Genomic DNA, 12,272 nt, shown 5'->3' with positions numbered 1-12,272 from the left:
CTCGCCTCGAGTGAGGGGAGCCCCTCCGCCGCCCGTGGGTGGGATTGGGGGGAGGCTGGAAAGGGGGCCCTTGTTCCGGACGGGTGTGGGCTGCTGCGGGACCACAGGTCGTCGTGGCAGCCGTCTTTTAAAGTCACTGGAAATGCCGCTGGTGAAGGTGGGGCGGCAGCCAGCCGGTTCCCGGGGCCAGACCTCTCTCAGGAGCTTGGAGGGGTACTCGCAAGGTCACCCGCCGTGTTTGCGTAGCGAGGAGGAGAGGGCATCGTTCCCGTGTTTGCTCTCCTCTGATGCAAATGATTATTTGGCCTCTCTCCTTCAGCACGTCGGTGTGCTGACAAACGGGGGGCCCGAGGGGGCTCCTACATTCCCTCCGCAGAGCAGAGGAACAGCCCTTTGTTCCCTGCCGGCACCTCGATGTTCTGCCCGTGGTACAGTAAGCCTTTACTTTGGAAATGCCGGCAATGTGGGCAAGCCTCTCTTTATGGAAGACCTGTCAGAATACCTTTTACAATTGATATTTAGTTGTCTCCTGTCTTGGAGCCATGCTGCTTCAGCTGGGTTTTTTTCTTTTATTTATTTTATTACTATGTTACCACATTTTGGTGCAGTAAGAAAGAGATTGAGGGTTTCCTACTGGAGCACATCTTACCATGTCAACAACCTGAGGAGTCAGTGGCATCTCTGACTTCTTGTGCCTTCTGCAAGTATCAGCAATAGGCAGCTACCTTGGCAGCTGTTGGTATTATTAGGCTAATTAACTCAATCTTTTTCATAGTCAAGGTACAGAATGTTCCTCTTTTAGGAAGGGGGAGTACTTCTTAAAAGAAAAAAAGTGGCAGTGATTTATAATTGTATCTCCTCGCTGTCTTCTGCAGAAGGTTGATGAGGATGTGGGCTCCTCAAAGTATATTGAGGCATTTGTGTTGCAAGTAGGGTGGTAACAAATTTCGGCCTTTGCTCCTTTCCCAATCTGTAATTTCTGATTTCTTAATAGATTTTGGATCTGGATTAGAATTTATCACACAAGATTAAAAGATTTACAAACTGGCTGTTCTCATCCTGCTTAATGCTGGGATCTTTCGGCCTTTGCTCCTTTCCCAATCTGTAATTTCTGATTTCTTAATAGATTTTGGATCTGGATTAGAATTTATCACACAAGATTAAAAGATTTACAAACTGGCTGTTCTCATCCTGCTTAATTTGCTGGGATCCCAAGCTCTCCTCTCCCTTGGATGCCTCAAAGCCAAAGGAGTGAGGGGGCTCCGTGTAATCCCCCCTTGAGGTAGTATGGGCTGTATAAGCTCTTGTTAACACTTAGGTGTACTCTTTCAGGGGTTTTGCTTCGTGCCGTTTTCTCTGGAAAAGGCTCCGTCTCCATGCCGAGACTCTTGCCTTCTGAAAATGGCTTCTCCTCGCTGTTCTCCGAAAAACTGGTTGCTTATTTCTTTGGTGTTCATCTGTTCTTATTTGAACTTGGTCAGGTCTCAGTGACCTACCAAAAGTTGTTACACTACAGTAATTCCATAAAGCAGGTTTTAAAGGCAAGACTTCTTTCCCTCTTTTCCATCCCCTCATTCCTGTGTTTTCTCTTGTTGCTGAGTCAAACCCAAAGGGGATTCCTTCCAGAACTGACCACCTTGTTGGCGGACTTGAGGTGTGGGACCTGCTTCTGGTTACCATCATCCTGAAGCCAAGCCTCTCTGAACTCAAGACTGGTACAGAAAAAGCATAGAATCTGTACTCCCTTTTCTTTGTAATAAAGCCTCAAAATACTTGAGGGTTTCTTTAAAATTTATTTAATCTTTCTTGTCCGCTAAACTAGACCAAGCAAACAAGTCTGGTCAGTTTTTTCTTCCTCCTGACCTAGGCCAGCATGGATACCTGGCTGTGCTGCTGGGACTCCCGGTTTTTCAGGGGAGTGCTGACACCGTATGTTTGTACTCCATCCCCACCCCCAAATAATTGGCACGCGTCGTAAACATTGGCTTGAGTGCTGCGTGAGAGCATCCCCAAAGCCCATTTTAGGAAGGTGGTTGAACACGGTATGTCTGTTTGAGCAAGGTGAGGGCAGCTGAAGACAGAGCAGCCTCTGACTAAGCTGCCAATTAAAAACTGGATATTCTGCTTCCCCCTGGAGAGGCGTGGAGGCTACTGGAAGTGTGCTTCCTCTTAAAATATCTGTGGGATTCATTTTCTTTGGATGGGTGACAGAGTGCAGTGCTGACCTACCTGTTTTGGGTTTTTTTTTGTATCCAGATGAACATTGTTTGCAAATCTGTGAATAATGGGAGAGTTGAGTGTTGTGGTTTTGCATTGTGCTTTTGTGGGTTCTCTCCATTTCAGAGACTTCCTCATGAGGGAGGGAGGGAGGAAGGATTACTTCAGTCTTTGGCGAGCAATTTCAGTTTTTATTAAGTAGGTACCTGGTCCTGGCAGAGCTCATCTTCCGTCTGCACAGGGATAAGCGATGTGAACTATATTGGACAGGCTGTTGGCACGTGTGTGTTTTGTGACCCCGTGCACGTTTTCTATCCCCCTCTTCTCCCCCCAGCTGAATTAAACTGGGATTTTAGGCTTGTAGCTAGGCAGAGCCTCAACTGGGTGCACTTAATAAGGTATGCGCCTGCCAGTCAAAGGGGATAGTAAACACGGGCTGGCAGCTGGTGCCTCAGCACCCTCCCTTGCTTCTTCTCGTCCCTTCTGCGCTTGTGCCAGCAGGACGTGGCACCCGGCACGACCACCCAGCCTCCCAGAGGAGAGGCTGGCTCTGCCGTCCTGAGTGCGAGCAGGTCTCTGCACAAGCTGCTGAGCGAGTCACGAGGTAGTGTGCTTATGTTCTGGAGAGGCTGGTGCAGGTGAGCCGTGTTGGAAGCAGCTGAGTTGCCAGGGTATAGAGAGGCATGTTAGATGTGCTGAAATAGCTCTGCCAGAGCAGACAGTTGGCCTGCCGGGTTTCAGCAGCGGTACTTGGCAGCAAGGTGAGTATAATGTACGTGCCTGTGTGCGGGTAGTAGCTACACCCTTACTTCTGTAGAGGAGCAGGGAGAATCCTCCCTACCAGCATTTCTCTGTTTTGAGGGCCAGTAGATTGGGGTGACTCTCCTAGAGAGCATCATTGCTTTGTTAGCATTTGTGCAAACTGCTCATTCTGCTTTTGTTAATGAAAAAGCATGGCTGTTCATCTCAACAGGTGGAGGGTTGTTGTGTTCTCTCATCTTCATCCATTCTTTTCTCTCTTTCCCTAGGTCTGTTTGGAGCCAAATCTTGTCTATGCGTGTGTCATTTTGTCTCTTTTAATACACTGCCCTGACTTGCTTGCTGCGAAGGGAGTATGCATCTGGAGATCAAAGTTGCTCTTAACTTCATTATCTCATACCTGTACAACAAGCTTCCTCGGAGGCGGGCAGACCTGTTCGGTGAGGAGCTAGAGCGCCTGCTGAAGAAGAAATATGAGGGTCACTGGTACCCGGAGAAGCCTCTGAAGGGATCTGGCTATCGCTGTGTTCATATAGGGGAGACGGTGGATCCGGTGGTGGAGCTGGCAGCCAAGCGGAGCGGGCTGGCCGTGGAGGATGTGCGTGCCAATGTGCCAGAAGAGCTGAGTGTCTGGATTGATCCTTTTGAGGTTTCCTACCAGATCGGCGAGAAGGGCTCTGTTAAGGTCCTCTACCTGGATGACAGCGAGGGCTGCAGTGCCGCGGAGCTGGACAAAGAAATCAAGAGCAGCTTCAACCCCGACGCCCAGGTATTTGTCCCCATCGGCAGCCAGGACAACTCGCTGTCCAACTCTCCGTCCCCCTCCTTCGGCCAGTCGCCTAGCCCCACCTTCATCCCTCGCTCTGCCCAGCCCATCACTTTCACCACTGCCACTTTTGCTGCCACAAAGTTTGGCTCTACCAAGATGAAGAAGGGCGGAGGAGCCGGAGGAGGGGGCGGTGGAGCAGGGGCTGGGCAGCAGCCGAGGATGGTCAGGTCTCCCACCACCAACCTGCTGAAGCACAAGGGCCTCTCCCTGTCTATGCACTCTCTGAACTTCGTCGGGAGCGCTGGGAGCCAAGCCCCGCAGTCACAGCTCTCCCCCAACGCCAAGGAGTTCGTTTACAGCGGCGGGTCGCCGGGAGCCAGCAGTCTCTTCTTCGATGGCGTTGCCAGTGAGAACCAGGCCAGCAGCATCCCACCGACATCGCAGTTCAACACCGGCACGGGTGGTACCTTTGATATGGCTCAGGTCTTCGGTGGCAGCACCAACAGCCTCTTTTTGGAGAAGTCTCCCTTCGTGGAAGGACTCAGCTACAACCTGAATGCCATGCAGTATCCCAGCCAGTCGTTCCAGCCTGTCGTCCTGGCCAACTGAACACAAGGGAGGAGAGTATTTTGGGGCGGGGAGGGAGGGGGGGGAAACAAGAACAAAACAAACAACAAAGAGGGAGAGAAAAGAAAAATAGAAATATACAGAAAATACTCAAATCTTATAAATATAGCTTCTTGGGAAAAGAGAGAGCCCAGTGTTGTTGCGCTGTGCTGGCAACGCTCCTGAAGCACTGACTTGTTTTTTAACTCAGTCCCTGTGCTTTTTTCCTACTCACTTTTTTACTCCTTAAATGAGTCTTGGGATTTTTTCGGTTTGTGTTTCCCCTTCCCCCACCCCAGCCCAGGACTGGTGCAAACATAGGTCACGATGCTCCTGATTCCCTGCACACACCCCCCCAGCGCTGGACACAGGGTCCTTCCACCTGGGGTGTAGGGACGTTGTCTTTGTACCACCTCGCTGGAGGAGGGACAGGGAGAGGATGAGTCAGTGTCGGTGGAGATACACACACTCTTGTTGCCTGCTAGCCAGAAATGGGTGGATGGGCTTGCTTTTCTGTTACAGCTCTGCGTGTAGACGGAGAGCATCTACTGTGCCCACGGGCGTAGGCCGTTGTGCTGCTGTTGCTCCAGGCTCTCCAGCCCGGGCTGGCGTCAGCTGTTCTGTCTGTGTGCTGAAAAGCACTAACTCTTCTCCTTGACCGCCTCCCAGCACGTAGCAGGGAGGGCAGAGCTTTACTGTGAAATGGCTTCTTCCTGCTCCCTTCCTCATCTGCACTTCCAGCCACGGCTGCAGGAGAACAGCGCTGTGAACTGAGTGACTCTGGTTATCGTCCCCCTCTGCACGTGAGCGAGGGGGCCTTTCCATGCCCTCCCCAGGGCCGGCCGGTCGGTCCGGGTGACAGCCCCATGGTGTAGAAACACCACCCGCCTGTCCCTGAGGCTGGGGGAGGTGGTGCTGAGCCAGGCGGCCCCACTTGGATCCTGCCCCCTCTTCCCGGATGTTCTCCTTGGCGACAGGGGCCAGCATCCACCTGCGGTCATCTGGGGCGGCTTCCTGGGTCTGAGTTCTCATTCCCTGCTGTGAATTCATCTTCTTGTCTCTGAGAGAGAATTCCTTCTTTTTTAGTTAGAGAGGCAGCACTACTTCTGAGGAAGAGAAAGGGCTATGTTGTTGAAGCTGCTCTCTTGAGTGGTAGTGTAAGGGTTTGCGCTTTCAGCCAGGTATACACCTGACTAAATCCCCTCCCCTGCCCTTCTGGAGGAGCGGGACGAGGTGGCTGATCTGGTGTAGAAGGGAAGCACCTAGTGTAAACTGATTGTTCCAGCCAGATCACGTCAGCGCGGATGGTGGCAGGCTTAGAGCAGAGCGTGGATGGGCGCTCTGAAGGCAAGTGGCTGTCCCAGCATGTGAATGTACGGTGCCTCCCTGCCGCCGGACGGCATCTGGGAACGCCCCTGCGGCTTTCCCTGGGACGATGTGCTGCAGTCGGGCTGTAGTGGCTTTTCAGCTAGGTCGCTTCTGTCAGGGACTCCAAAACCCACCTTGACAGGAAGCCGAAGGAGGGCTGCTTCTTGCCCAGGCAGGGCGGAGGCTCTCTAGGTGGGAAGAAGATCTCCTTGGAGGCTGTTGTGGGAGTATGGAAGCGTGCAAAGAGGAGAGAGATGGAGATGATGAGACTCCAGTCTTTGAAGTTCTCAGTTTAAAAGAAAAATAAGCTTTTTGCTGCCTCCCAAACTTGAGGTTTGGTTTTCTTTTTAATGATGTCTCTGGAGCACCCTCTGAAACCCACTTCTGTATCTGTTGAACCAAGGTGCTCTTTCAAGACATCCCTGTTTCGGGGGAGATGGGCTTGAACTCATGCTTTTCCCGCTCCCTTCCCTCAAGCTGAGATGAAGGCACTCCAGCCCTCTTGTAGTTGTGTTGCCAATGAGCCTTTGGAGAGGTCACGGGCTGTCCCAGGGAGACTGCCACTGCCCGGAGCTCTTTAAGGAGAGTTTCCAGCGCACCCTTCCCCTCGCTGGGTGACTGGGGGAGGCACGGTCCCGACCTCATGCCCAGCATGGGTTCCCAAGCAGGCTGCTTGCCATCGAGCGATGACCAACACGGCGGGTGGGCGAGGAGAGTGGAGCCCAGCTAGCCTTCCCCCAAACGGGCACCCGCAGCCTCAACCCTGCAGGTTTCCAGACTGGGACAAGTCGCTGAGGAACGGCCAAGCTGTTGGGTTTCCCTTTTTTCTTCTTTTTGAACCCCCCACTTACGGACATTACACTGCCATCCCGTCCTTCTCCCCGGGAGTGTGCTGCTGAGTGCCAGCCCACTTGCCGCACTGGACTGAGGGGTGCTCAGCCCGCGATCGCGGGACCCGATCCAGTTGCCCCTCACTGTCCCCCGCATCTGGCAAAGCCACCTGTGAGCTGCTGCTGCGGGACGGCGTGCTCTCCTCCGGCACGGGGAGGGAGGGAGGGGAGAGGTGGGGATGCCCCCCGGCCACCTGCTAATGTGTGTGAAGCTTTGATGCCGCTTTGCCCTGCCACACGTATTATACCTGCTTTAAAAATAGTGGTGTGAGTGGAAGGAGGAAAAGAGGAGGGACCAACCTCTTTGTATCTTAAAAGGAAAAAAGCGTGCTTCAGAAACGTTCCTCCAAGGTCAGGCAGCAATGGAAACTAACGGCCTTTTCGGGTCTTTTCTAGTCTTGGATGTAGGCGTTCAGCTTCAATTTTATTTTTTAAAAACCTGCACTAATTTACCTGGTTTCTTAGGAAGAGAAGAGAGAAATTTTTTTTTAACTTTTATTTTTTATGGGTTTGTGTTCTTTTTGTTGATGTCCGTTTGTATTGAATAATTTGCTACATTTGTAAAATGTAAGAGGTATATATAATATATGTATATTTCTAACGTAAAAAAAACTGTAATTTTTTTCTTTTCAAGATTTTTTCTTAAAAAGAGGAGAGAAAAAAATATTTTTTCAGGAAAAAAACTTTAAAAAAAAAAGAAGTGGTGAAGATTCCTTTCTCCCCACTCAGCCTCCCTCCTTTCCCTCCCGCCCCTCTCCGAGGAGTGAATCGACAGTTGCCTTGTGGGAGAGAATGTGTGGAAGAGGACAGAAGTCTGTATGTCTCCGAGCGGAGGGTTTCCGTGTGTGCTCTGCTTGGGTTTCTTTCTGAGAAGGGGGCTACTGAGAGGGGGAACCAGGGGGTTGCTGTCTTTTTTTTTCTTTTTTTTTTTTTCTTTAGCGAAGGAGGAATACAATCAAGAGTTTTGTATTCAGAATGTTGTGCAATATTTTGGAACAGGACATTGGTGTGTCTAGAGATTTAGTTAAAAACAAAAAAAACAAAAAGGTTGATCAAATCTGTACAGTTTCTATTGTTCCAGATTTTTTAAGTTTGTATTAAAAGCATGATATAATAACCGGTTGTCGTGTGGTGTGTGCTCAGTGGGGAGAGAACACGCCTGTTCCCGGGCAAGGAGGGACATGGCCGCCTTCCCTGCTGGCCTTCGGATGAAGTGGTGCTTGGCGTCTTCCTCTCGCAGGCAAGGTTGCTGGTTTGTGGTGCGCTCGGCGGAGGTTTTGTTGCGTTAGGAATAGCCCGGTGATGCCCAGGCTTGTGCAACACGGCGAGGGCTGCTGTCTCCCCGACCTCTCGCGCTGCCACGAATAGCAGCGGCATAGGAAAAAGTGGCAGTGTGCCTTCCCAGGTCCTGCTGTGATTCGGCTCCCTGGGGTGGGGGGGGAGAGCTGGCTCTCCTCCCCAGGGGAGAGGAGGGAGCGGGGCGCTTTGCCTTTGGCGCGTGGTGCCTCGGGGGCCTTCAGTCAATCTGCGGCAGCTCGCCAGGGCTCTCGCCCGCAGCCATCACCTGCGGGACCGGGCTGGGATCTGTCTGGTGTCATTGCACGGGGTAGATGAAGCCTTCCCGGGCAGTGCTTTCTGCAGATGGGGTGCTGTTGGTGGGTTGATTTTCCCTCCCCTCTGCGCAAACCAGTTTGGGTTTATCCTGGGGCATCTGGGGTACTTGCTAAAGCAAAGGAAGCCTCAAGGTGTGCGGGCATGCCATGCCCTCCCTACTGTGAATGCTCATCCAAGGTGACTTCTCATAGCAGGGTGGGCTTGAGGCTGGATGTGAGAACAAGCAGTGATGATGAAGGTCTGATTTTGTTCCTCTTTCCTTTCTAACCTCTCATTGCTCAGCTTTAATCAGAATTTCTGTCGGAGGGAGCTGCTCCTTTTTAGCAAAACGAGATGAGATGGCCCCTCTATGCTGAGGAAGATGCTGAAATGCCTGTCCCACCCCAGGTGTGCCGCATGGCTGTGTGACCCAGCTTCCCCAGTCCCACTGTGCTCCTGCTGCCTCCTGCTCGAGAGGTGGCTCGCAGCTCCCCCCACCGCCTCCTTAAAAAGCTGTTGAAGGGAGTTGCTCTGAATGTACTTGAGGAAACGGAACGTGGAGCTGGTACTGGCTGCTGGCTCCCACTAGCATCCTTACCTGTGGCACCTCAGCCCCTCTAGCCTTTCTTCCTGGAAGAGCTCGCGCTGCTTTGCCCTTGGCTTTGCAAGCCCCGGGAACTGGGCTGCTGCTCGTGCCTGCTGCGTGCCATGTGACTGTCACACTCTGCTAAGCAACTAAACTATTTTTTCCCCTTTGTGTCTCAAACCCCTTGTAATCATTTATCTAAAAGCATGCACAAATGCTTGCCCTTAGACATGTTTCTGGAAATGGAAAATCGAGGGCAAGTATGTGCCTTCCTGATCCTTGCCCTGCATTTGCTCGGCCGTGACGCAGGGAGGCACGGAGCCTTTCCCTTTTTGGGCACAGGTACGCCGAGCAGTAGGGCCTGGAGTTAGTTTACAGCTGATAGCTGCGCAGCCTGGGCAGGGATTAGAGAAAAGGCTTAGCAGAGCCTCGTTCCTCGTGAGGTATTTGCCCCTGTGCTGCCCCAGGGAGCCTGAAGGGTGTGGGGAGGTGAAACGCCCACCTGGAAGCAGTGTGCAGGGATGGGGATCTGCCCTCTGTCAGCTTTCAGAGAGGAAAGGAGGTGCCGGAGCCCGGTGCTCGGCCGGTGCAGGGTGGTGCCTGGGTGTGAGAATATTTGCTGGGTGTTTGGGCAGTGACTGGAGTTGGTCCCCAAATAAGGTGCTCCAGCAAGGCACAGCAACAAGATGGGACTTGTCTCCTGAAACCTCCAAAGCGAGGGGTGTGGGGGTGTTGTTTAGACACTCGTCACAGGGGACTCCCGTTATTAAGAAGGAAACTTGCAACTTGAGTCACTGAGCGGGCGGGCTCCCACCTGAAAGGAGGAGACAGCTTGGGTAGAAAATGCCACGCTTCAGCCTTGGGCTTGCAGCAGTTTCTGACACGAATCGGGCTGTTCTGGGAGAGGGAGGGGGCTGGCGCCCGGAGGAAAGCCTTATGCAAGCGTGAAAAGCCATCTGTAAGGCAGCTGTGCCCTGGTCTGCGTTTTAAATACAGGACCAGCAAAACAGCCCAAGTTTGCTCCTGCAGGAAAGTGTCTCCCGCTGCCCCGGAGCCTCCCGGAGACTTGGGGTTATTGGGGTTGAATAACACATGGCGCAGGCACTGCCGACAGCGGGTGCCTCCCCATGCCCCGGTACTTGCCGACATGCCAGGACCGAGAGGTGGAAAAACACCGCTGGGGGGGGGCCAGGACCCGCCGAGTCCTTGGCGTCCCCGAGGAGCGCTCCTGCCAACACCACCTGCTCCCTGCTCACGTGGCTGCAGCCCCAGGCGCTGCCCACGGCCCCGGCGGGTACAAGGGGCGAGGCTGACGCCACGGTTGCAGAGGGACAGCCAGGTCTTCCCACCCCTCGTGCATCCTCTGCCAGAACGCAGGCACCAGCCCAGAGGCAGGCTGTGGCCAAGGTTAGCCGCCTCCCAAACCTTCTGCTTTTTCCTTCGGTTTCTATGGCCGGGCTCCAATTCAAACACGGCCGGGAACACGCTCATCCCAGCCCTTGCAGAGCTGTTCTTCCACTGTCCCCCCTGCCGCCGCCGCCTGTGTCGTCACCTCCAGAAACCTGGTCTGCTTTTTATAAAGCTGCTAAAGAGCGAAGCTTTCACCCCCCGGCCTCGGTGAAGGCTAAGCCCCGGCCAGCACACATGGAGCTTTTGAGTCGTACCGGTGAAGGGCCAATTTGCGTGACGGCAAATTTGTGTGTGGCCATTGCCAGTGGCAAAAGTGACTCCGGCATGGTAAGTTCGAGTGCCACATGATTTTTTTTTTTTCCCCAAGAAGCCCTCAAAGGCACGGCAGCAGATTAGGAAAAGGAGATCTCTGCGAAGGAGGTTCAGGGTCAAATTTTGCTGCTTTGCCTTGAGGAGGGGCAGGGAATGGTGCAGGTGGAGGCGTGGGGGAACTCGCTCCCTCTTCACCGAACGCCGAGGAGGCAAGTGTGGTTCCCGTATTATTCTGCAGTTGTTGAGACCTAGTTGAGGGGTTTTTTTGCTTATTTTTGTTGGCCTCGCACAGCCTGCCGCACTGCCGGCGCAGCCTGACTGCTGAAGGAAGCAGATCCCTGGGAGGGAGCGTGTTCCTCCCACTTGGCAGGGTGTTTCCACCAAGGACAAAGTTTTCCTTTGAGTGAATCAGCCAGAAATTGCTTGCAGAAGGTGCAGCTGGGGCCTTCATCAGAAAAAAAAAACAAACCCAAAATAATCCACACAAGGTGATGTGTAGGGAGGGCAACGGGCAATGTTTCTGCAGCAGGACACGCTTCTTCCGTGGGCCTCACTTCACCCACAGAGCTCGGCGAATTCACACAAGGGCCAAGTCCAGCTTCCCTCAGCAACAGGTGCTTTTGCATTCCTGATCTTCCTGTGGTCAGGTTCGGCGTCAACACGTGCTGCTCCGGGCTCCCGCAGAGGCCTGAGCGACGTCACAGCAGGCCCTGGGCACCCTTCCAAAATCTACTGAGGTTGCCCTCCGTCCCTGCCTCTGCCCAGCATCGCTGTGCGGTGCCCGGCTGCAGCCAGGAGGACGCACCAGTGTCACCCATGGAGCCTGCCAAAGCGGCGGCGCTCACACAATGCATGGGGCAAGCGCGGGGCCATGGACACGCAAGAAAACTGGGTGGAACTGAAGAAATTTCATCTGCTGGGGGAGTGCTGGGGTTTGCATCCTGGGGGGGACAGACTGGCAGCACAGCGGAGAATGCGCGAGAAAGGAGCAACAGAGATGTCTGAAAGACCACAAACATGAGCCAGGGAAGGACTGAGGAGCAGAGGGAAGGAGGACAGCACCCTGGGGACATCCGAGGTGTTTACACACAGGTGCAAACGTTGCAGGGAGGCGAGGGAGGCTGGAACTCCCCTCTTCTCTTCACCCCCCAGTGAAATGGTGCGTGTTCCTGGTGACCCAACATGGGCGGCAGCTGCATAGGCCTCCTTCCCGGCTGGCACAGCCCAGCGTAACCTCCCCATCCCCGCCTGGCTCCCTGCTTGTCACAGTCTCACGCACAATCGTCCTTCGACTCTCCCTCTGGGCTGGTCCTGACACTGTGGTTCCCCTCTCGGGACATGGCCAGCTCTTGCAGGGCACCTGTGAGTCACAGTGCTGTCATTGCCTCCAGCACAGACGTGGAGACGCTGAGGCTCGGGGAGGGGCCGCGGCTTCACCACGCTTGCGGGGAGCACGAGCGCCGGGGCCGGCACCCATCAGTCTCTCCTGCCACCTCACGCTGACCCTGCCAGCGCTGGGAGCTACCCTGAGTGGGAAAGATGATGCAGAGGGACGGGATGGAGACACACCGGGGGAGGACAGCTTATCCCTTGCAGCCACGCCATTGCCAGCCATCCACCGAGGAAGGGAAAAGACCTGACAAACCCAGACAAAAACAGGATCCAACAAAATAAACCCAGAAAGGGCACAGGTGGGCTGTGATGCTCTGAGGCAGAGCCGAAGGTGCCCAGTGCTGACGAGGAGAGCAGTCTCGCTGCGTAA

The 12,272-nt window shown here is 53.8% G+C and overlaps 2 protein-coding genes across 2 annotated transcripts in view; one reads left to right on the top strand and one right to left on the bottom strand.

Annotated features, from left to right (window-relative positions):
- ACO2 (aconitase 2) overlaps nucleotides 1–6,758 on the bottom strand; it is a 43,683-nt gene extending 36,925 nt beyond the window's left edge. The window contains exon 1 of the mRNA XM_009290025.2: nucleotides 6,469–6,758. Coding sequence (XP_009288300.1) covers nucleotides 6,469–6,576 — 108 coding nt within the window. The 5' untranslated portion in view covers nucleotides 6,577–6,758. The remainder of the gene's footprint in view (nucleotides 1–6,468) is intronic.
- TOB2 (transducer of ERBB2, 2) lies at nucleotides 2,227–6,009 on the top strand. Its single transcript, XM_009290024.2, has one exon. It carries the CDS (start codon nucleotides 3,332–3,334, stop codon nucleotides 4,352–4,354), a length of 1,023 nt encoding a protein of 340 aa, XP_009288299.1. The 5' UTR covers nucleotides 2,227–3,331; the 3' UTR covers nucleotides 4,355–6,009.
- Nucleotides 6,759–12,272: the final 5,514 nt, after the last annotated feature.

Source organism: Aptenodytes forsteri, unplaced genomic scaffold, assembly GCF_000699145.1.
Source record: "Aptenodytes forsteri isolate BGI_AS27 unplaced genomic scaffold, ASM69914v1 Scaffold284, whole genome shotgun sequence".
NCBI lineage: Eukaryota > Metazoa > Chordata > Aves > Sphenisciformes > Spheniscidae > Aptenodytes > Aptenodytes forsteri.
This window is presented reverse-complemented; position numbering and strand designations above follow the sequence as displayed.

Coding starts and splice junctions, on each gene's coding strand:
- TOB2 (XM_009290024.2), top strand. CDS start 3,332: ATGCATCTGGAGATCAAAGTTGCTCTTAACTTCATTATCTCATACCTG.